Source organism: Bos indicus x Bos taurus, unplaced genomic scaffold (genome assembly GCF_003369695.1).
Source record: "Bos indicus x Bos taurus breed Angus x Brahman F1 hybrid unplaced genomic scaffold, Bos_hybrid_MaternalHap_v2.0 SuperScaffold_100290, whole genome shotgun sequence".
In the NCBI taxonomy this organism is placed as follows: Eukaryota; Metazoa; Chordata; class Mammalia; order Artiodactyla; family Bovidae; genus Bos; species Bos indicus x Bos taurus.
The window spans coordinates 88,428-113,359 of record NW_020867080.1 but is presented as its reverse complement, the minus strand read 5'-3'; the positions used below and the strand labels follow the sequence as shown (position 1 = coordinate 113,359).

Here is a 24,932-nt window from a genome sequence, read left to right as displayed (position 1 = left end):
TCCCAAAAGATCATGTAAGAGAGTGCTGAAAGTAGCATTGTTTCTTTTTTTTAATTTTATTTTATTTTTAAACTTTACATAATTGTATTAGTTTTGCCAAATATCAAAATGAATCCGCCACAGGTAAGCCAAGCTAAAGCAAACAAAAATCATCAAGTGTTCATCATTAGGGAATTGAATGACATATTATGCCAATTAGGGCAGCACTATATTAATGGAATAGTGTGTAGCCACTGAGAGAGAAAAAAGTACCCTAAGTATTGCCATGGCAGATGATTGGTATGCTAACTTAAAGAAGAAGACAGACTACTCTGTGTAGACGTTTCTGGATATGATTCCTTCTGTGTTTTTGAAACAGTATGGAATTACATACTCTTTATGGGAGGATACATGGAGAGGAATCTGGAGGCTATGCACACACATTTACACATGGAAATTCCTCTTAACACTTCTTCAAAGAAAGCAAGCACATAAACTTCAAAACAGCCATGAAAATACCTATAACTGAAAACATTTCTGAACACATCTGAAAACAAAAAATGTTCAAAGCATTTGAAAGCCTCAGGTAACAAAAGAAAGGGTGGGTGTTTGGTTAAACAGGCTGCAAAATAAAGGTTTCCCTTATTTGTCAAGCTTGGCCACAGTCAAGGTTAAGAAACTCAGAGAATGTCTTAAGAAAAGACAAGAAGGAGATAAAGAACCAAAGATGGAGAGTCCCATGAACAGAGGAACCTGGCAGGCTACAGTTCTTGGGGTCGCAAGAGTCAGACGTGACTTAGTGACTAAACCACCACCAAAGGAAGAAATAAATTTTGAGATAAACATGCAGATAGAGAAGAATTACACAGGAGCTCAATGAAAATAAGTGGGTGATGGGGGAAAGGGGAAGAAATGGAATAAAAAGTAAACAGCTGATCAAAGCGACCACATCAAATAATAAATGGACACAAAGGAGACTTTTTCCTATCCATGGACTGTAGCCTGTCAGGCTCCTCTGTCCATGGGACTATCTTGGCAAGAATACCGGAGTGGGTTGCCATTTCCTTCTCCAGGGAAACTTCCTGATTCAGGGATCAAACCCACGTCTCCGGAATCTCCTGCATTGGCAGGCAGATTCTTTACCACTGAGCCACCTGAGAAGCCTTCAATACAATAACAACAACACTAATAATCACTGACTCACACTAAAGCACTTTGAGGATAAACAACACTTAGTATCGTTCAATTTAAGGGCACACACAGTTCAACAATGAAGCAATTACGGAAACGATTGTAAAAAGCATCATGTGGTTATACCACACTTAAATGGCTGGCATTCACAGTGGTGATCCTAAGTTGCCTAAATGTGTCATCCACACACACTATTAGGTTAAAATAATTATTTTTAATAAGACAGAAAAATTAGTACTGCAGTTTTAAAACAATAATTACAATGGAGAACTGCTAGATTTTTATGGTTCCATGAAAGGATTTGCCAAAATCTGTCTCAATCAGATTCCTGATGGGTACAGATCATGATCATCTCTGTGTGTATCCCCTATTTTCACAGCACACACACATATACACATTACATGCAGTGCCTAGCGCGGACGCAGAGGAGCAACACATTGGTTTCTGAGAAGTCAAATGTGAATTCCCTTTCAAAATTTTTTCATTATATCTGGTAGGTTCAGACTAGACATACAAGTGTTGACTTATAAAGATAAGTCATCTAATATTTAGTTTTCAAGGTCCAATTTACAAATTCTCTACACTAGAATATAAAATCACCATTCCATTCACAGGGAGTCCTGTTGTGAAATCTATGCTATTGCAGTTTTGAAGGTCTGGGATATTGAATATTACCTGTCAAGTTTTTAACAAAACAAAACACAAAAAATCCCAGCTGTCACAGAATTAGTCTGTCAGGGTTCTTAGATTGTGCAAATTCCTATATGTAACATTTCAGTTATTTTGGTTAGTAGGTAAGGAGGCTGTAATTGTTTCTATTCATAAGCTTGATTTTCCTTCAGCAGATTGAAATTGGCTTGAAAATTGAGCAATTTTCTGTGTGAAATTTTTAGAACATTACGCTCATCACAAAAACTAAATACAAATGGGTAATGAGATTTAGAGTTGTGTAATTTAATCTATTTGCTTTATTCCAATTAGCACAGTTTACTTGTAGAAAACTGTGGCTGACTTTCAAAGCATCTATGGATCAACAATGAAGTTCTCAACCTCTACCTCAAGCGTAGCCCACCACTGTCACAAGCTTGTTTATTACAGAGCCACAGAGGAAAAAAAAAAACAAGAAATTATAAACTTACTTTGCATGCTTCCACTCCCTTTTTCTCCCTTCTGGCCTTTTTGTCCATTAAGTCCTTAAAAAAAAAAAAAGGGAAAAAAATTAATTTAGGCAATTCACAATGCTTGCCCTAAAAGGAGACAGAGCATGGTGAGGTCATCCAGAACATCAATGTATAACAACCTACAGATGCTCAGACATAATAATGCTGCTGATGATGATGGTGACGACGATAGCTATCATTTTAGAAGGCTATTATGAACTTGGCATTTTATGGGTAGGTCCTTTACATACATTATCTCAGATTCCTTACCAGGGCATTAAGTGTTCCATTTTCCTAAAGTAAGCAAAACTGAGGAGTAAGCAGTTTGTTTGGGGCGTGTGCATGCTCCTTTTTGTCCTTTTTCTCTGTCTTCCTCCCTTCCCCAGAAAGTCTAGTGTCCACCATCTCATCCCAAACCTTGATTTTCCATTCCTTTACAATTTTTCTATCTTACTTTCTATTTCTTTTTTTGTGTGGAGCCTCTCAAAGACTGAGCTGTGAAAAGAACTGGGAGTACTGAGATCCTGACTACCTCTGTACTGGGGAAAGCTGGGAAGGTTTGAGGGGGTGTCTAAACCTCTAGGCTTCAAGAAATTTTGAGAAATTTTGGCTTTGTGAAATTTCATTCACATAGTTAGAGGTGTGGTACAAAAGGTACCACACCTAATAAGGTTTAGGGCTTCAGATACTTATGGAAACATTGCTAAGACCCTGCTCTTTGCTAATGGGTTGCTATTTAACCCATGGTTCCATTCAGAAAGGTAGATCCAGAGGATCAGTCCTTAGCACCAACAAGAGACTTCACGAGGGACAATCCCGTCCCATGAGAGGAGTGCTGCTCTCGCTTATTGATTCTCCTTCCAAGGGTCCTCAGTTGGCTGTCTTGCAAATAATAACCTTCCTGGTATAAAATGCATGACTGAGCACAGTGCCATCCAGCTCTAAGTCAAAATCTTTATTAACATTCTTGATTTCCTCCAATAACACCAAGGACTGCTCTCTTTTCATCCAAGAACTCAGAAAGCAGAGTTCAAAAACTCATGAGCTTTGGAATAATAACAATCATTTTAAAATCTCTTGTGTTGAATTATTTTGCTTGGCCACTTATTAGGTATGTGGCTCAGAACAGGTCTTTAAACCTTTCTGAGCTAAAGTTTATTCTTCTTTCAAATGAAAAAAAACCAATACTTTCTATTGTAGAGTTGCCTGGGAAATTAGCAACCATGTTTATAAAAGGCCTTGCCCATAAGAAATGCATGTGAGAGATGGTAGCTCTCATTATTTGTTGTACAACATCACTTAGCTAGAATGGTCTCCATGATTTTATTCTCAGTGAATCAGAGAGGATATTTTCATTTCAGTTCACCTTTTTATGGTACAATTATTTTAAACTTTATTTTTCAGTTTTACTTTTTATTTTGGATTTTATTTTTTTAACTGTTTTTTCCTCTAGTTTACTTTGCTTCATCTATGCTTTGTTTTTGAACACTTGTCCTTATTTGACTTTTCGAGAAGATTTTTTTTTGATCCCCAACTTACTACATTTAAAAAAATACAAAATAATGTGTGATTTTATTAAAAATTAAAATTTCATTAAAATTCTATTGTGAAGATTTCATGAAATACCAACCATTCTTTATCAGAGTATGATAAAGAGAAAGTCTCTAATTGTTTTACACCTATGAATACAATGTACATCATTAAATTCACTTTTTACTAATGATTCAGTCATTTCAGGTAATATTAAATTGACAAGAATCATTAATCTTGCACAAAGTACCCAAGACCATTTCTACTTTTTTGGGGGGGTGGATGGTAGGCTTTTATGAGATATAATAACAAAGTTTTAGACTTCCTCAAGAGAAAAAATCTAAGATATTAAACAAAAATTGGGGATAGGGGTTTAAAACGGTGTAACTGGTCAGTTCTAATTCTTTTCAGAGAAGATAATAAACAATCTTATCATTCTAGCACTATTTTCACAATTAGAAAATAGTTGTAAGATGATTCTTGGAAGTCTTTTCATACTGCAATTTGTCTTCAGTATTTGAACAACAGAACGGTTTAAACCAAAGATCTGAGCAAATGACCCACTTTTCTTCTTATAAATAAAAACGAAAGTTTTATGTCATTTTAGCATGTTTCAGAGATTTCCTCACAGACGGCATTTGGAAATCTTTTTCACACCTGAACACATGAAAAACATCCTTTCTAGAGAACAGGGTCTCCTCTCTCCTTTATGAAGCAATGCCTTAGGGTAAAAGTGAGCCCAACAACTTTGTCAAAATCTGGAGTTAACCACCTCTTGTCAGATATGTCACTCTTTCATCAAAAATAAAGAACTAACATTTCTGACAATCACTGAAAAATAAGAAGTAGATGGTATGTAACGTACCGCCACTCTAAATTCTAAGATGAGAGGAGCTATTCTCACCGATATCATTATGACGCCGGGCACTTTCAGAGCCCCTGCCGCGAGCCAGGCTCTGGGTTCCCGTTTTCACACGCAGGCACACTCAGCTCAGCCAGTCTCTCCATGTCGATTCAGACGTGACAGCCTCCCTCCTCGGCCCCCTCCTGCTTCTCCTAGATCCTTCCCCTTCCCTCCTCTTCCTAACGTGTCACAGTCTGTTTCACCTTTCTTTCCTCTGTGTCTTCAGCAACTCCTGTATTTCATCTGGCCATCAGCCTTTAAATAGTATTCAAATTACCCTCCAAAGAAAACACAAAATCAAAAGAAAGAACTGAGCTCCTCCTCTCCCTAGGAAGAGCCTGACCTCTCTACCCCCATCTACAGTCCCCGCCACCAGCTACCTCTGGGTCTTCCCTAATCTGGCTTCCACCCAACCCCACAAAAACTGCTCTCAATAAAGGCAACTTCCTCATAGCAAAAAATGCCAAGAGCTTTCTGTGGGCTGCATCTTACTTGACCGACTTGTGCAACTGTCTGCCTTTTCCACTTCACCTTGTCTGGGCTCTCCTCCTCACTTGGGCTCCTTTGCTGTTTCTGCTCTGTCTGTACTTCCGGAACCACTTCAGCCTTTATCCTAGGCCCCTTCTCTTCTCACTGCCTACCCAAGAACTACTATTAAAATAAATGATTATTAAAATTCATTGACCTCAGTGAACATTTAAATGAGACTGACTACAACTTTGTCTTTTTACATCTGGCTTCACCTCTGAGTTTCAAATCCATATATTCGACTATCTATAAATATCTCCATGAATAGCACAGAGAAAGTGTTTCATAATCGTTTGTCAAATAAATAAATGAATTTGTTATGGTCTATAGCTTTAGATACTCCTAAGAAAGACCATAACTCATTCTTAGAATCAGACTTTGAATGGATTCCAAGAGAAGTAAATTATTTACATTGCTGGAAAATCTAGTTCATTTAAACAAGTTCTATTCAGAGTCCTTTAGGGATTTTAAATATATGTAAGGTTACACATTAATTAAATCTTCCAAGCTCTCTTTAATAAACCTGTTGGGATAATAAATGCTCTATAAATCTGAGATGGATCAAGAAGAAAGTCTTCCCTTTTTCTGCTTATATGTTTATATTTTATCAGTTAAGACTGTGTCTTCTTTACTTCTCATTCCCTTGTACCAAGCATTGTCCCTTGTGCGTGTGTGTGTGTGTGTGTGTGTGTATTTATATATATGGGGTGGGGGGTACTTAATACACATGGAAGAAAGAGGGCAGGGTGGGGAAGAAAAGGAGAGCAGGAGAGAAAATAGGAGAAAATAAATAGGATTGCTTTTTAAAAAACTTTTTTGCTTTGAAATCTGTTAATGCTTTGACATCACTCAGACAGTCCAGGCTGTCATTATTTAGAAGATGACAATTCATAGATTTTATTTCTAATTTTATTACTCTTTGGACTTTTGTATGGAAGGACTCATTTACTGTTTTAATCTGAAGTATAACTAAACTAGTACCAGGCACTGCTGCTCACATTTCTAGCAAATTTGAATCTTTTAATAAGGAAGGGATATCCTGAGAATATCTTCGGTCAAGGGATTTATTACCTCTGTACAGAGTTACTGTTTCTCCACATTTCTTTACTGGAAATGTGGTTCTCAAACTCTGATCCCTGGATCAGCATCATCACTATTACCTGGAAACTTGCAAAGAGTAAACATTCTTGGGGGAACCCAATTCTTAATCTACTGTATTATAAACTCTGGAGTTGGTGCCCAGGAGCCCAGGAAGTTGTTTTAACAGGGCCCTACAGGTGATTCCAATGCCTGCTGAAGCCTGAAAACCACAGACAAAAATGGTATACTATGCATCTTTAGGCCAGCTCCCATAGGACTTTCTTTAACACCTTGTCCTGCTGTATGGAATTAATCACTCCACTGCCTACTTCCACCGGAGAAGGCAATGGCACCCCACTCCAGTACTCTTGCCTGGAAAATCCCATGGATGGAGGAGCCTGGTGGGCTGCAGTCCATGGGGTTGTGAAGAGTCAGACACGACTGAGAGATTTCACTTTCACTTTTCACTTTCATGCATTGGAGGAGGAAATGGCAACCCACTCCAGTGTTCTTGCCTGGAGAATCCCAGGGACGGGAGAGCCTGGTGGGCTGCTGTCTATGGGGTTGCTCAGAGCTGGACATGACTAAAGCGATTTAGCAGCAGCAGCAGCAGCCTACTTCCACAGCATCCAGCTCCCATTACTTCTATTCTACTGTACAAATGTTTATTATTTACCACTTGGCAATATAGCTAATTGCTTCTGCATTTTTCTGCCCCTGCTCCCTTCTAAAATTTCTGTGCAAAGTTCACAATTCAGGCTTAGGCTACTGGCATAAGGAGTAGACACAGTATCATCGTGTATGCAAATTATAATGGGCCCAAGCATGTCGATTATTAAGTACTAATAAAACAACATCTGCTGGATCATCAAAAAAGCAAGAGAGTTCCAGAAAAACATCATTTCTGCTTTATTGACTATGCCAAAGCCTTTGACTGTGTGGATCACAATCAACTGTGGAAAATTCTGAGAGAGATGGGAATACCAGACCACCTGACCTGCCTCCTGAGAAACCTGTATGCAGGTCAGGAAGCAACAGTTAGAACTGGACATGGAACAACAGACTGGTTCCACATAGGAAAGGGAGTACGTCAAGGCTGTATATTGTCACCCTGCTTATTTAACTTATGTGCAAAGTACATCATCTGAAATGCGAGGCTGGAAGAAGCACAAGCTGGAATCAAGACTGCCAGAAGAAATATCAATAACCTCAGATATGCAGATGACACCACCCTTATGGCAGAAAGTGAAGAACTAAAGAGCCTCTTGATGAAAGTGAAAGAGGAAAGAGAAAAAGTTGGGTTAAAGCTCAACATTCAGAAAACTAAGATCATGGCATCCAGTCCCATCACTTCATGGCAAATAGGTGGGGAAACAGTGGAAACAGTGTCAGACTTTATTTTTATGGGCTCCAACATCACTGCAGATGTTGATTGCAGCCATGAAATTAAAAGATGCTTACTCCTTTGGAAGGAAACTTATGACCAACTTAGATAGTATATTCAAAAGCAGAGACATTACTTTGTCAACAAAGGTCTGTCTAGTCAAGGCTATGGTTTTTCCAGTGGTCATGTATGGATGTGAGAGTTGACTATCAGAGAAGGCAATGGCACCCCACTCCAGTACTCTTGCCTGGAAAATCCCATGGACAGAGGAGCCTGGTAGGCTCCAGTCCATGGGGTCACTAAGAGTCAGACACCACTGAGCGACTTCACTTTCACTTTTCATTTTCGTGCATTGGAGAAGGAAATGGCAACCCACTCCAGTATTCTTGCCTGGAGAATCCCAGGGACAGAGGAGCCTGGTGGGCTGCTGTCTATGGGGTTGCACAGAGTCGGACACGACTGAAGTGACTTAGCAGCAGCAGCAGCAGAGAGTTGACTATAAAGAAAGCTGAACACAGAAGAATTGATGCTTTTGAACTATGGTGTTGGAGAAGACTCTTGAGAGTCCCTTGGACTTCAAGGAGATTCAACCAGTCCACCCTAAAGGAGATCAGTCCTGGGTGTTCATTGGAGGGACTGATGTTGAAGCTGAAACTCCAATAATTTGGCCACCTGATGCGAAGAGCTGACTCATTTGAAAAGACCCTGATGCTGAGAAAGATTGAAGGCAGGAGGAAAAGGGGACGACAGAGGATGAGATGGTTGGATGGCATCACTGACTCGATGGACATGGGTTTGGGTAAACTCCGGGAGCTGGTGATGGACAGGGAGGTCTGGCATGCTGCAGTTCATGGGGTCGCAAGAGTTGGACACGACTGAGCCACTGAACTGAACTGATACAGTAGAAGGCAAATTATCTTACAAAGGATAGGATTTCAGGTCTACCTGTGTTTTGTTAATTATAACTTAAGAGGATTTGAAGGGTTTTGGTTAAAGGGGGGTTAATATTGTTTATTATTATTGGTTATTTGGTTAGTATTTTGCTTTTTCGTTTTCTTTGCCAGTCTCGCACTCTCTTTATTCTATGATAGATGGCGATTTATAGTGGTGTGAAGCTGATAGATCCTCTGTTGTGGTTTTATATTAAATTGTTTTCCTTTAGTAAACAGAAACCTTGCTCACATGGACAGAAATCAGTTTCAATATGTTTCAGATCACAAAATAAACTGCATGTAACTGCTACTGTTCATACCATGATGACCATTGTTTTTGTTATCTAAGAAGTTGAAAGGAATATCAATGATCTGGTGTTTATTTTCATGTTCTATAGAGAGAATATGCATTATCAGAATACCTGGCTTTCCGGTCTTCCCCATTGGTCCTGGGAATCCTCGAATTCCAGGTAAACCAGAGATCCCCCGATCACCTTTAAGACCTGGAGTACCTACACGGTAAATGAAGGGGGAAAAAAAAACCAGTAGTAATAATTCATTTTTCATAACAATTTGAGAAAATAATGAAGCAATCTAATTTCACTAATGGATATGAAAGAGGTGAGTCTCCAAGGTGGAGGAATAATGTCTTTCCTAAAATTTCATGTGTAGAAATTGATAGATAACATCAACAGTAAGTGGAAAAACATTAGTGCATACACAGCAGATATTCAACAGGTAACATCTTGTTAATAGAAATAAAAACACATGAGGAAACAAATCTTAAAGTTTTAATTAGAAGGTTTATGTAGTCTAATCAGGTATCTTCAAATGGCAGGATTTTGCTGTGGCTGAAGTGATAACTTGGAAATGTAAGCTAAAAATTGGATTTTTAAGATTTGTCCCAGAGAAATCCCAACTCAAGCAATGGGAAATATCAAAGAATATTTATTAAAGAAAACTAGGTACAAGTAAAGGAATGTATTACTCTATCTTGCATGCTCTTGTTTATACCTACTCCATTGTAATCCCAAACAATAATGTAACTGTGTCTGTGCGTGTGTCTCCTAGGCACAGGGAAAGTATTCAGTAAAAACTTTGTAAAATAAATTTTAAAGTAAAAGGTCATAGGTCATTCTCCTTGACATGCTGCCAAGGAAACAGCACACTGAAATGATTTTGTATTATATTATTTGAGATAAAGCACAGTTTAACATAATATCCACCTCAGTATATAAGTAACAATTATAATATATTTGCTGTATTGATTATTTAAAAGTACTAACATAAATAATGGACTCCAATATCCTTGCCTGGGAAATGCCACAGACAGAGGCACTTGGCGGGCTGCAGTCCATAGAGTTGCAAAGAGTTGGACACAACTTGGAAACTGAACATCAGGATAAACACTTATTTTTCTCAGACTTTCATATCGTGGTTGAGTGTCAAGCTGAGTTTAGTGGGCTTAACTGCATGTGTATGTGGGGTTTTAATAAACCTGCTTAAATCAGAAAGTAGAATAATCAAGACAGTCCATTATATACTTTTAAGCTCTTGATTCCAGTTCTACACATGAGGCAAATAGGCAATGTGGCAAAGAGCAAAACAGAATGCAGCAATTAGGTAGGAGAGATGCCTTATAACTTGAATATTTTTGCTGCAGTGCACCAAATCAAATGGTAACCTAATAATCTAAGAGTCAGTTTATCACTCCCACAGTGAAATCTGCCTCTCTTTAGTGGGGCCAGATAATGCTTGTTTGTATACAGGAGCAGCACCAATAGCCACAGACTAAAGCCTCAGGTAAAGAATCAAAGCAGCTTTGCAACAGTATCTGTTTATGGTATTAACAAAAACAGAAACTTTTAAATCCCTCTTTCTATTTCATACATCCATAGTTCCGAAACAGCTACAAAAGACGTTCCCAAGATGAAGCTTTGGAGGCAAGTTTTAGCCCAGACTGAACTTTTATGGTTGAGTTATAAAGCTTTGACAATTGCAATTTGTAACGGAGGAGCTGACAGACCTTTGACAATAGCCACTCTGGCAGATAATATAACACTGGTTACTTCCCCTGCTCATGACATTAACACCCCATTGCTAAGCTCTGCCAGGTGCTAGTCAAGTGGAAAGACTTTTTTGAATAAAGGATCTTACCTGGTATTACTTTCAAAGGCACAGCAACAATTCACTCTATATATATATACATTTTTCTTTAAAGGAATTTAAAATTTTTTTTTTTTAATGTACATGTTATATACTGGCTTTAAACGGCAACCCACTCCAGTATTCATGCCTGGAAAATCCCATGGACCAACGAGTCTGGTGGGCTACAATCCATGGTGTCACCAAGAGTCGGACACAACTGAGCGACTTCTCTGTGTGTGAGTTTAAGCTCTATGACATAAAGGGCAGGCTTGTGTCAAATTCGTGCTTTTCATTTTTAAAAACTGTTTTTCTGATGTAAGCTGGGCTGGTCGATACATTGATCAGAAAGAAGGACATTTTATATAATCAAAAGACAGAAAAATAAGATGAAATCCTTACTATTTAGGTATTTTGGGAGAGGGCAGAACAAACCATTTTAGTTGTAATTAGACTGTGCAATGTACTCCCCACCTTCAGCAATCATATAGGTATTTGATTTTGAACCATGAATAACATGGTGATCATGTTCTTGTTATTATCTTCCTTATTTTTTGAGAGCAGAAAAAGTTCATGATCTTTCTCTTTTTCTGTCTTCTATTATCTTCTTTCAAAATATTGCTTTTAAGATTACAAAATAGACTGAAGAAAGTAATTTGAAACATTTTGCTCTGAGTAAGATACAGAGACTAACTGACAGCAAAGGTAAAATTCATCTGTATTCTAGTCAATATTTATATTGAAACTGCAGAGGTTTAGAAGAAGGCAATGGCACCTCACTCCAGTACTCTTGCCAAAATCCCATGGACGGAGGAGCCTGGTAGGCTGCAGTCCATGGGGTCGCTAAGAGTCGGACAAGACTGAATTACTTCACTTTCACTTTTCATTTTCATGCATTGGAGAAGGAAATGGCACCCCACTCCAGTGTTCTTGCCTGGAGAATCCCAAGGACGGGGGAGCCTGATGGGCTGCCGTCTATGGGGTCACACAGAGTCGGACACGACTGACACGACTTAGCAGCAGCAGCAGCAGCAGAGGTTTAAGCAGGTATGTTCAGTTAAGGACTATATAAGGAATATGATCCAATTCGCCTTTGACTCATTTTATTTATTTATTTTTTGTATCTTTAAAACCAGATAACGTGTAAATATAATCAATGTGAAGGTAGTTTTCATATTTTCCTTCACCTGTGACTTCAAACTAGTTCTGCCAAATACTGTTTGTGGTCAGTGATACAGCCAGCCTTCCCTAGAATTAACGAACAACCTCATGTTGTTAACATTCTTCAAAAATAAAGAATCAGTGCTTACCATTCTGAACATAGAGGTGATGAGGCTACCTGAACACTTAATATGCCCTCAATACACACATACACACACACGCACGAACACACACCCCACAGAGAACCAATCAAATATGTCAACCCTCCTTCCTCATACATGGCTGTACACTACTCAGCTCTGTGGTACATAGTGGAGTAGTTACTATTACCATACCTATTAGACCTGGAAAGCCTGGTATACCATTTTGTCCAGGAGGGCCTCTATCTCCTTTTTCACCTGGAGGTCCAGGAGGACCTTTAAAAAAAATAAATGACAATTACTAATCATAGTTTTAAAGCAAGGGTAAAATAAATTTCTCACCTGTCAAGACAGTTACATAGGTAAATCCAAAGCCTTTTGTTTGTTGCACAGTTATACAGAACGAACGAGACTGACCTTCCTGGATGGAAGCGGTGTAGCCAGCTACTGAGTACTACAAAGAGATAGCCCTAAACTAGACAGCCTGATTACAGATTAAGTACTTATGTGTGCTGAGCACTGTTCTGCATTCTCAGATCCTGGCGGCAGAGAGAGACACTGAGTCAATGACAGGACAAGTCCACATTAGTACTGTGTACCTACTGGGAATGAAACCCAGCGCCCCTAAAACTGAGTTTCCTTGCCGAGTTTATGATTAACCTCTCTATCCAATATTTTACTCCCCTTGTCTTACCCATGCCCCCCTCAGGATTGAGCAGCATCAAAGAAAGGGGGATCAAGAAGGATCTTCGGGACCTACCCAGCCCAAGGCTCTCCAGGTTCCCTTGTTTCTTGTTTGTAGAGAAAAGTCTTTAGTTTCCTAGGCCTTCCTGGAGCTCCAATGAGCAGACACAAGCGGTTAACAATGAGACAAGTGAGGGGGTGCAGACAGAAAGCAGTAGTCCGGCAAGGTAGCTTCAAGTTCAGAGTCCTAGTTCTTCCCCAACAATATATGTAACAATCTGACACATGTCTGAGTTGATCTGCAGACACCAAGCTGCTCATGGAGGTGAAGGATGGTAACTATGTTCAGACCACTAGCATGGAGACTCCCAATTCACAGGAACCAGAAGGTTGATGATTAAGTTTCCGGGAACATCTCCCTGTTACCTCACCACCAGGCAGATTTCACTATATTAAGTTAGATGTTCTGTGGAAAATGTCCAAGTAGAGTCATATGTGGTACTGTCAAAGGAAACAGAAGTCCATACAAAGTAGATGACCAAAACCATATTGTTGAAAAGGAGAGCCTTGGGTATTTGTTAGAGAGATGCGCGTCAGCACGAGGAGCAGTGGTCGAAAAGACTTGACTGAGGAAGTAGGATTGGAGTGGACTTTGAAGAATGGGTAGAATGAGAAGAAAGACTTCTGGATAAGTGGGAGATATTGGGGAAAGACAGTAAAGTGAAACCGAGTAAAGGAATAACTTTTCGAGTATAATATTAAGTAGAATCCCAAGTTGGATATAGATGTTATAAAATAAGATGGAGGTTGCAGGGGAAATTTTGACTACTTGGCATGGCAATTATTAATACCACAGTGTCCCCCAGTACTGAGTCTGATCAACACTGATTAAGTCACTTAAATTTTCTGTGTCCAAGAAACAGATGGCACTATGTCCCTCTTCTTCACAGAGTGCCACAGGACAAGTATTAATCTCTAAAACATAGCAATGTTTCAAAATAAGCATTTTCAACTTCCATGGTTCAGCCGCATACCCCAAGGACAATACACAGTCATAGTTGGCATCACTGGTTAAACAGCGCTCGTTTACAAATTGTAATCAGGTGGGAAGATGTAAGACCTGAAAAATTCTAAGAAGGGACTACATAAATAGAGATAATGTGATGAGTAAGTATATTCTGTCCATTTTCTTTGCTTCTTTTGAAATACTTGCCCCTGCTTTTCTCCATTTTCCTGAACTGTTTCTGATTTTGCAGGGTCCAAATTGGGTTTTAGGACCTTCCTTCCCTGATAACTTAATTTTCCAAATATCCACGGCACATTTGCCATTTCAATGGCACATTTTCCATTTCCCTTCATATACACCACTGGGCTATAATGTTTTATTGCATTTTCATTACAATAATAACCCTACATATTATAGGAAGGGTGAAAGCCTAGACAAAATGAGGAAAATCTAATTCATAATTCTATCATCTTAAGAGAATAACCTCTAACATTTATCTTTTCTATTTATGTTGTATATTTTTTTGCCTCTTTGCTTTTTTAAAAATATAATCATCATGTAAATTACATACCACTGGGCATTAAGTAGCTGTAGTAACAACCAGCAAGTTCTCCTAAGCTATAGCTTAATGTTGGAAACATATACTTAGGTGTCCACAAGTGATGTCATGGTTCTATATCAGTGGGAATCCATGCATCTCCTATTCCTGCAGCAAGTACTTCTTCCCAACAAAGGGGTTTTAACCCCACAACTGTGAACATGACTATAGGTCATTCATCTCTGCACAGTGACAACAGAGCAGGAAAGTAGGCCAGAAAGACTCAATTTGCAGCTTGAATTTTGCTGAGCAAATTGAAGGGAAGCAAATCTACAGTACTCCAGGGTGAATTTTGACAAAAGAGTGCATACGCAAAGACTTTGATTCAGTGATTAGGACCCTAAACCAAGATAGACATTTCAGGAAAAACTATACAGCATGAGACAAAAAACAAGGTACACAAACTAGCTGTGGACTCTCAGCCTCTGAGATTAAGAGTTTTCATCATTTCTTTAATAAATCAATATTCAAAAAACTAAGATCATGGAACCCAGTCCCATCACTTCATGGCAAACAGATGGGAAACAATGGAAACAGTGACAGACTTAATTTTCTTGGGCTCCAAAAATCACTGCAGATAGTGACTGCAGCCATGAAATTAAAAGACGCTTGCCCCTTGGAAGAAAAGCTATGACCAACCTAGACAGCATTTTAAAAAGCAGAGACATTAGTATGCCAACAAAGGCCCATCTAGTCAAAGCTATGGTTTTTCCAATAGTCATGTATGGATGTGAGAGTTGGACTATAAAGAAGGCTGAGAACCAAAGAATTGATGCTTTTGAACTGTGGTGTTGGAGAAGACTCTTTAGGGGCTCTTGGACTGCAAGGAGATCCAACCAATCCCTCCTAAAGGAAATCAGTCCTGAATATTCCTTGGAAGGACTGAGGCTGAAGCTGAAACTCCCAACACTTTGGCCACCTGATGAGAAGAACTCACTCATTGGAAAAAACCCTGATGCTGGGAAAGATTGAAGGAAGGAGAAGGGGATGACAGAGGATGAGATGATTGGATGACATCACCGACTTGATGGACATGAGTTTGAGTAAGCTCAGGGAGTTGGTGATAGACAGGGAAGCCTGGTGTGCTGCAGTCCATGGGGTCGCAAAGAGTCAGACACAACTGAGAGACTGAACTGAACTGAACTGATAGCCGATTAACAATGTTGTGATAGATTCAGTGAGGGTACTCAGCCACACATATACATGTATACATTCTCTCCCAAACTCCCCTCCATCCAAGCTGCCACATAACACTAAGCAGAGTTCCCTGTGCTATAAAGTAGGTCCCTATTAGTTACCAATTTTAAATATAGCAGAGGACAGTTATCTTAACACATCTTGAAAAGATCTCAAGACTCCTTCCTCTGGATATTTGTAATAAATATATGCTCCAAAACTGTTTGAAAACTATAGAATTTCCAATACCAAATTTCTACATGTATCAGTACATCTTAGTATATCATTTTCTGGAGGAATGAGAAGATACATTACCTTGGAGTAAAGTGATATTTTTCAATGTCTGAGAATGTTCCCAATCCTTCAGCCTCAGATCATTAGTGATATTATTCAACAGTTTCATTTCCCCTTTTATTTCCTGTTCCAAATATACTTGTTTTTCATCTAGAGACTTAATTTCTGCTGATGCATTGTATATACGCTCCTCTAATTTACGCATCTCCTGTGAAACACAAGCCAACATCCGCAATTTCTGTTACATACACAATTATCAAATATATAAGTTTAAGAAGCCCTACGAGTCAGATTTTTTTTTAATGGATAATATTACAATAATATTATGGAATAAGAATATGAAAATTAGAGAATAACTTTAAAACAGTAATTCTTTGGTTTTGAAGCATTTCCTCTTTTAACTGAATGGCTTATTTCTACACTCTGCCAGAAAAAAAAAAAGGTTAAATATATATATATCTTAGACATGGTTCTATTCCTAAATATCTACATGTCAAAATGCTAAAACTAAAATCAAATTTGAAACTTGGCATATGGTTTTAAATTCATCTAAAGTTAAGCTCTTTATACTGTACTTGAGTAATTCCAATTCTATCAACTCAATAGATTTGTATATTAAATTGTTTTAGTACAATAGCAAAGCTTAATGTCACAACTCTCAGTGGTAATGACCATTAAGGATAGCTTTTCAGATTCGATAAAATCTCAACTAGCATATTAACAATATCTTATGTTCAGGTTTTTTGCCTCTGTATTTGAGATTTCATTATTTTATGTTTTCAAATGCACATATAGATTGTGGGCATTTATATACATGCACGCATAACTGAAAACTACCAACAAGAGGGATGGCATCATGTTCTGGATTATGACTTTATTTTTCACTCAATAATATATTAAGAATATTTACCTATTAAAATATTTAGAAACTGCTTTATTTTCTATAATTTAGTAGAATTATATTGTATGTTTCATAATTTGATTCCTATTGATAAAGAGTTTTGAGCTGCACATAAATAATGCTACAATGAACACAATTTTATATGTATCTGCATATTTATACAAGCACTTTTATAGGACAGTTTCCTGGAAGTGGATGTGATCAAAGGCACTAAATATAAACATTTTTGTTCTCCACTGCCCTACCACCTTATAAATACACAGGACCATTTAAAAAAAAATCTTACTTAATGTATCTGCTGCTGCTGCTGCTAAGTCGCTTCAGTTGTGTCTGACTCTGTGCGACCCCATAGACGGCGGCGCACCAGGCTCCCCCATCTCTGGGATTCTCCAGGGAAGAACACTGGAGTGGGTTGCCATTTCCTTCTCCAATGCATGAAAGTGAAAAGTGAAAGTGAAGTCGCTCAGTCGTGTCCGACTCTTCACGACCCCATGGTCTGTAGCCTACCAGGCTCCTCTGTCCATGGGATTTTCCAGGCAAGAGTACTGGAGTGGGGTGCCATTTTGCACTCAAACCCTGGGTATCATCAATGCATTTAATTTTTCAGAGTAAGAGTAGACATAATAAAATCTTGTTCAATTTGCTTTTCAAATTGTGATGAGGTTAAGTATCCAGTTGTAAAGTTTTTGACAATATATATATATTTTTATTACTTTTCCTTTCAAGTCATTTCCTGGGTTTTCCTTTGGGAGCTGGGCTTTCTCTTTCCAGGGTACCTAACCTTGTCATCTATCTTGGTAACATTTTCTATTTCTCTGTTCTACTTACCTTGTGTCCTCTGTGTTCCTGGTATGATTTATACTTTTCTAATGACTTCTATGTTTAATTGCTGATAAATTCTCATTTCCCAATTGCACAAAGAAATAAATCAGTGGTGTACTGTTCCTTAATCCAGGTATGAAAAGAAAATTTCACCTCACTTGACTGGACTGGACAAGTTGAAGTGAGAGGGTCCAAAGTGTCAACTAAAACCTTTGGAAAGAAATGCAAGTGTACCCAGATTTGCCTGTACAAGAGCACAGCACTCAAATAGAGATACGTCAATTTTTAGCACTCTGACTGTGCCTTCCCCCATCCAAAACCTTGTTTTAGATTAGGATGTCTCTACCCTCTGCTGCCTCCCTCCCCATTTAGTCTTTTCTGTACAATATGGTATATATATATATATATACACGAAATAATGAACATGGATGTTTTATAGAGCATAAGAACATGATAAATATGCTTGACATCATTGATGTGGCTGCAGATTGCCCCAGCTGTCAGGATATCCACAGATATCCTGTGATATCCTGATATCCTGTTATCAGCTCCTGATATCCACAGAGAAAAGGTCAAGGGACTAGTTGGTGATTTTTGCTCCCTAAACCTTAGGAGTCACCCATGTTTTTCATACCTAAAGCTGAGGTTGCCTTTTCCCCCCTTCTTTGAAAACTCTATATAGCGCTCATATTAACCACACTTTACTTAAAACAGGTTTTATTGGGAGGAGAGAAAGTTCATTTGATATATCTTTAAAAGTCCTGTATAGCAAGGCTCTCCAGCTAACAGGATCTAATGCCTGATAATCTGAGGTGGAACTGATGCAATAATAATAGAAATAAAGTACACAATAAAAGTAAAAGTAAAGTGCACAATAAAAGAATCATCCTGAAACCAAATCCCACCATCCCCCATCTGAGGGAAAATCGTTTTTCCATGAAACCGTCCCTGGAGCCAAAAAGGCTGGGGATTGCTGCTCTACAGTAACTGCACACACTGCCCATCTACCACCAGCGGCTCTGCTAGAAACAAGCATTAATTTTGCATTCTTACAGTCCTTTCTATGTAAAACAGAGATGATAAATCCCACCTCTCTCTTTTATTTAGTCAGTATTCTTCTTTCTTTTAAATTAATGCCTGGTCTGTCCTTGGTAAACATATGCTGGTATTACTTATAAGCCTTTTATTCAAACAATTACTGATTGAGGCATTTATTTAATTTACTTATTCCTGCATTGGGCTAAAGATTCAAAGATGAATCCAATTGTTTTAAGCAATGGGAACAAGACTGTAAATACTATTTTCAGTGAGCAAGCATACATGCACACACACATACACGCTAGCACTTACCTAGATTTCAAATCTCTACAAATGACTACTGTCTTACAAAAAAAGAGCTTTAAAAAAATTAACCTTGCAAGTTCCTCCTTTCCCTTGTACCTCCATCTCTAATGCTGGGACCGCTTCCAAAATGAAAGTGCAATCTATTCCAACTCAATGATCGATTATTACCAGATTCCAGCTGTTTCTATTATATATCATTTCCAGGCTCCCTGGTGGCTCAGAGGGTAAAGAATCTGCCTGCAATGTGGGAGGCCTCGGTTCAGTCCCTGGGTTGGGAAGATCCCCTGGAGAAGGGCATGGCGACCTACTCCAGTATTCTTGCCTGGAGAATCCCCATGGATAGAGGAGCCTGGAGGGCTACAGTCCATGGGGTCACAAAGAGCCAGACACGACTGAGCAACTAAATGCACACACATGTATCACTTCAAACATGTTCAGCACTTCTACTATCTTCCAAATGGTTTCCAATTTGGTTTTAACTCTTCATTTATGTGGGTTCATGAAAGTGATGAAAATGGAAGTCGCTCAGTCATGTCCGACTCTTTGTGATCCCATGAACTGAATTCTCCAGACCAGAATACTGGAGTGGGTAATCGTTCCCTTCTCCAGGGGATATTCCCAACCCAGGGATCAAACCTAGGTCTCCCACTTTGCAGGTGGATTCTTTACCAGTTGAGCCAGTTCATAGATAATCTATAATCTCTGAGGACTTGGAGACATTACCAATATCAAGTAAATTCTTATTCTTTCATTGTGTCTGTCTTCATTTTCTTCTCACCCTGTCTCACTGCCCCTCTGATCTTCAGTTTAGTTCAGTTGCTCAGTCATACCCAACTACTTGTGACCCCATGAACTGCAGCATGCCAGGCTTCCCTGTCTATCACCAACTCCTGAGTGAGTAACGCCATCCAACCATCTCATCCACTGTTGTCCCCTTCTCCTCCTGCCTTCAATCTGTCCCAGCATCAGGGTCTTTTCCAATGAGTTGGCTCTTCGCATCAGGTGGCCGAAGTATTGGAGCTTCAGCTTCAGCATCAGTCCTTCCAATGAATATTCAGGACTGATTTCCTTTAGAATGGACTGGTTGGATCTCCTTGCAGTCCAAGGAACTCTCAAGAGTCTTCTCCAACACCACCAGTTCAAAAGCAACAATTATTCAGTTCTCAGCTTTCTTTATGGTTCAACTCTCACATCCATACATGATTACTGGAAAAATCATAGCTTTGACTAGATGGACCCTTGTTGGCAGAGTAATATCTCTGCTTTTTAATATGCTTTCTAGGTTGGCCATAGCTTTTCTTCCAAGGAGCAAGTGTCTTTTAATTTCATGGCTGAAGTCACCACCTACAGTGATTTTGGAACCCAAGAAAAGAAAGTCTGTCACTGTTTCCATTGTTTACCCATCTATTTGCCATGAAGTGATGGGACCACATGCCATGATGTTACTTTTCTGAATGTTGAGTTTTAAGCCAACTTTTTCACTCTCCTCTTTCACTTTCATCAAGAGGCTCTTTAGTTCCTCTTAGCTTTCTGCCATAAGGCTGGTGTAATCTGCATATTTTGTGGTTATTGGTATTTCTCCCAGCAATCTTAATTCCAGCTTGTGCTTCATCCAGCTCAGCATGTCTCATGATGTACTCTGCATATAAGCTAAATAAGCAGGGTGACAATATACAGCCTTGACGTACTCCTTTCCCTATTTGGAACCAGTCTGTTGTTCCATGTCCAATTCTAACTGTTGCTTCTTGACCTGCATACAGATTTCTCAGGAGGCAGGTAAGGTGGTCTGGTGTTCCCATCTCTTTAAGAATTTTCCACAGTTTGTTGTGATCCACACAGTCAGATTTTAGAGTAGTGAATCTTGTTTTCACACAAAGTAATATTTCTTCTCCTATCCTCTTTCCCTCATATTTAATCAGTTTCTATTCCCACAGCTGATATTTTATTTTCCTCTGTCTCAAGGTTCTCAGCCCTGTGGACAGTTTCTTCTTTGTGCACTCTTTCTAAGCCCTCCATAGCCTGAGTCATTGATATTCCAATAACATTTGTATATGCTTAGATACTTATTAACCATGGGGGACAGAGTAACAGTCAGTATTTGGAAGATGTGACAAGGATACAACACTGACTATCAAGGCTGACATTGGGATGAGGTTCACCAATGGTTTCTATATTTAAACAGCAATGTCATTGTCTTCTCAGTGATTGCATATTACAATAAATAAATATAAAATGTGCTTTCTTAACCTGTTTAGTCTATTCTCTAGTCAATAATTTAATTGGTTTTCACGTGATGTTAAAACTTTAGAGGCTTCTCTTTGCTCTCTATAAGGGACATCTATTTACAAAAATCACCACTGCATAACACTGTATCTATATAGAAAACAACCTCATTAATTAAGACATGGTCTATTCAAGTAAAATATACTACGAAGATGGCAGCCTTACTGAGCTAATGGTGGAAAGTTTACACATTTCACATTATGATCTTAGGGCTTAGATACCATGTAATATGAAGATTAATTTTTTTCACACAAGTAATAAAGCTTTATCCATGAGCTTGTTTTTTTCACAAATGGAACAATTATAACTACCTAACAACAAAAAATAATCCAATTCTGAACTAAACAACTTGCTTCTTAATTTCCTTCTCTTCAATACAAAGTAACTCAGAGGGTTGTCCACAGAGTAGTTTAGAGCAAAGTTAAGAAAAATTATGACCCATGGGTCAAGTCTATTTTTGTAAAGAAAGACTTATTGGATCACATTTCCTAAGAGTTACATCTGGGCCTTTGCAAAAAAACTTTGGCTGGCAAGTGGTCTAGAAGATGTCTTGCTCTCTTGTGTTGATCCTGTGATGGTAAAAAGATGTTGATGCATTATTCAAACTCTAATTCTTTACTTAGAGTTATCTCTACACATAAAAATTTAGCAATTCTTCTTGTGAGTGACAAACTATTTTAAAATTTAGATTTTATAATTTACCCATGTAAGTAAGGTTTTCATTCTTTTCATGATATTCTGGGTTTCTTTTAAAATTTGCAAAAACTGTGTCTATCTGTCCAAATATGCTAAGATAATCTATCAACTGTAATTGGTTTAGAGAATCTCAAGAGGCATTCTGAAAGTATTTATAAAATTAAAACATGCTAAGAGAGTCTATATTTGATGAAAAACAAACAAACTCCGCCTTCGGCTGGGAATTTGGAAGAGGCAGTAGGTAAATCCATTTGGAACTTTCTGGTGAGACTGCAAGAGAAATCAGGTAAGTAGAATGACGTTAAAACAGGTTTTGCCATAGCAAAACCAATACAATATTGTAAAGTTAAACAAACAAACAACAAACAGGTTTTGCAACTTTTTCTCTGCCCTGGACTATCTGAGGAGAAAGGTTACAGATGGATTCACTCCCAGCATATGACTTTCCAGTACAAAAACTCTTACCTCTTGTTGTTTAAATGCATTCTCTTGGACTCTGCCATTCAGTGTTTCAATACTGAACTGCAAATCAAGTACTGTGGTGTTCAGACCTACTAATGACTTGGAGATATCCCCTATGATATTCTCATGTTCCTGGATGGAGGAAAGTAAGGAATTTAGCTGGAAAAGAACATCATTAAATCTTTGATCAGTTGTTATGCTGAAATTTTGGAAATTCTTAGCATCTAGGAGATTGGCTTCATTATCTGAAAGATACTGGATTCTGCTTTCCATGTTGCTCATGCGTTCCATCACAGCTTCTCGAAATCTCATTTCATCTTCACTGCCATTTCCTTTGCCTTCCGGACTTGGAGATATACCTGCATTAACTGAGCCAACCGTGCAATTCTTCGTTTCCCATTTCAGGAGCTGAGCTGCATATTTAAGTAAAAATAAACAGAGTCATGCCCTGTATCCTTAAATGCATCCACCGTTCCATTCCACATCACTTCATCCCATTCTAACATTCTGAATGCTATCCTAAATCAGGTGTTTATTTTAAACATACAAAGTATGAACCAAGGTAGGCAGAGTGCTGAGAGGGAAACAGTCTCCTTTTCCCATTTTATATTAGAATTTATTCCACAGTTAAGTCATTCTTTCTGACTTGCTGCTTAGATCAATCTTCTAGGTCACTGCATTTAGCTATGAGAGCAAGAGTAAATGCTACACATTATGAAGTACACTGTATCCTTGTCCTCAGGTGTGCTGTTAGGATAAGATGAGATAATGCTTAACACAGCGTCTGAAGTAAACATGTTGAATATGTTAGCTATTATGAAGATTAATGATGATGTGACAAAAACAATATGTAGTAAAAGTAGAAATATTAGTGTTATCCATTGTATGAGTAAATTGTTGGCTCATCTTCCTTATGCTATCACTAAGCTACCAGAGAGTTATCACTTTCAGTTTCTGCAGATCTAATTTATTGTTGGTAGAGAAGGAAATTGGATAAAAAATTTTTTAACTTTAAAAAATACTGTTCTTTCAAGACTCCTCTTTACTTATTATAAAATATATACTTGTAGAGGAAAATTTAGAAAATATGAGTAATGAAAATAATTTACCATTAATCTCATGGTGCAGAATTAAGTGCTAACATTTTAGTATATGCATATCAGATTTCTGATTCCACTATCATATTATTATTATACAATCAAGAGCTTATATATAATTTGGAAACTAGCTTTCAATTTGCATCTATCATAAAGACCCTTGCATATTACTTAATATTGTTTTACAAAAGTAATTTGAATAACTACATTATTATTCTATGTGTGGTTCTGCCAGATTTAACAAAACCCCTATATTCAGTTTGCTTCTATTTCTACTAATATATTTAACCCTTTGATGAACCATCTTATGAGCAATTATTTCCTGAATATAAACATTCTATTAAATGGTGTTTGGGGCATAGAGAGCTGCTAATATATATTCCCAAATGGGCATATGTTCTCTAAACAAGCTAATTATCCTTCTGAAAGGATTTAGAGAAGTATGTTTATGGTTTCAAAAATGAAAAGTATAAATATTACTTTTGCAGATAAAATAATACATTAATTGAAACACCATGAAGAAAATGTTCAGCACCATTTTATTTCTAGTTAATGATGGTTAAGATTTTATTGTTTCATCTCTCTATATATATATCGATATGATTTATACCTTTTATCTACATATATATCAGTCTCTTATCTATATTAATTTGAATATATAAGACTTTACATATTTGACCATTATTGAGCAGTAAAGAGTAACTTCATATGGTTTAAAAGTATATCTATATAAACAGCAATAACTGACCTGTCAATTTTCTTTAAAGTGATATGACAATAGTTATTAGCTTTACAGGTTTTGAGACTTAACTGAAGTAACACATGAAAAGCCCTGAATTCCACCCTGAGCTCAGGGTACCTGTTATACAAATGAGAGCTTGGTGTTTACATAGGAACAAGCTGCCCAATTCTGGAATCTAGTCCCACTCCTTAGTTACTAACTAGGTTACTCTGAGCAAGTTATATTTCTTCTTAATTAGGCTTCCCCAAAGACCTAAAAGTAATAACCATCTTACAGTGGTGCTGAGAATGAATGAGATAAAGCATGTAAATCCCATAGCACACAGATGGCACATATGAAAACTACTCAAATTAAACTGCCTTATCTTTGAAAGTTATTATCTTAGTTACAGAGTCTTCGCCACTATCACTTAAAGAAGGTGTTTGATGACGGCTGTCATTGTAGCTCTTATTAAGCATTAAACTACATATTCAATTAAATCACAATTTTAAAAAATATATATTATTTGTTCCTATATTCTCTTTAAAATTAGCTTATTTGATTTAATAAAATATGTGGCTATATTTTGATACAATACACAACAGAGGCCATATTGAGTATATATTATTTTATTAATACTTTGGACAAAATAGTATATTTCTTAGTTGGATCTTGTAACATTTATTAAATTAAGTGTAGAGAACAAGTTTTGGA

General features: G+C 37.8%; 1 protein-coding gene across 4 annotated transcripts in view; it reads right to left on the bottom strand.

Annotated features, from left to right (window-relative positions):
- The window catches only part of MSR1 (macrophage scavenger receptor 1), an 80,739-nt gene that overhangs the window by 41,955 nt on the left and 13,852 nt on the right, over window positions 1–24,932 (bottom strand). For all 4 annotated transcript variants that reach the window (XM_027535600.1, XM_027535603.1, XM_027535601.1 and 1 more), the window contains exons 4-8: window positions 22,404–22,813; window positions 15,914–16,100; window positions 12,330–12,410; window positions 9,111–9,200; window positions 2,310–2,363 (exon numbers count right to left, since the gene is read on the bottom strand). In XM_027535600.1, coding sequence (XP_027391401.1) covers window positions 2,310–2,363; window positions 9,111–9,200; window positions 12,330–12,410; window positions 15,914–16,100; window positions 22,404–22,813 — 822 coding nt within the window. The remainder of the gene's footprint in view (window positions 1–2,309; window positions 2,364–9,110; window positions 9,201–12,329; window positions 12,411–15,913; window positions 16,101–22,403; window positions 22,814–24,932) is intronic.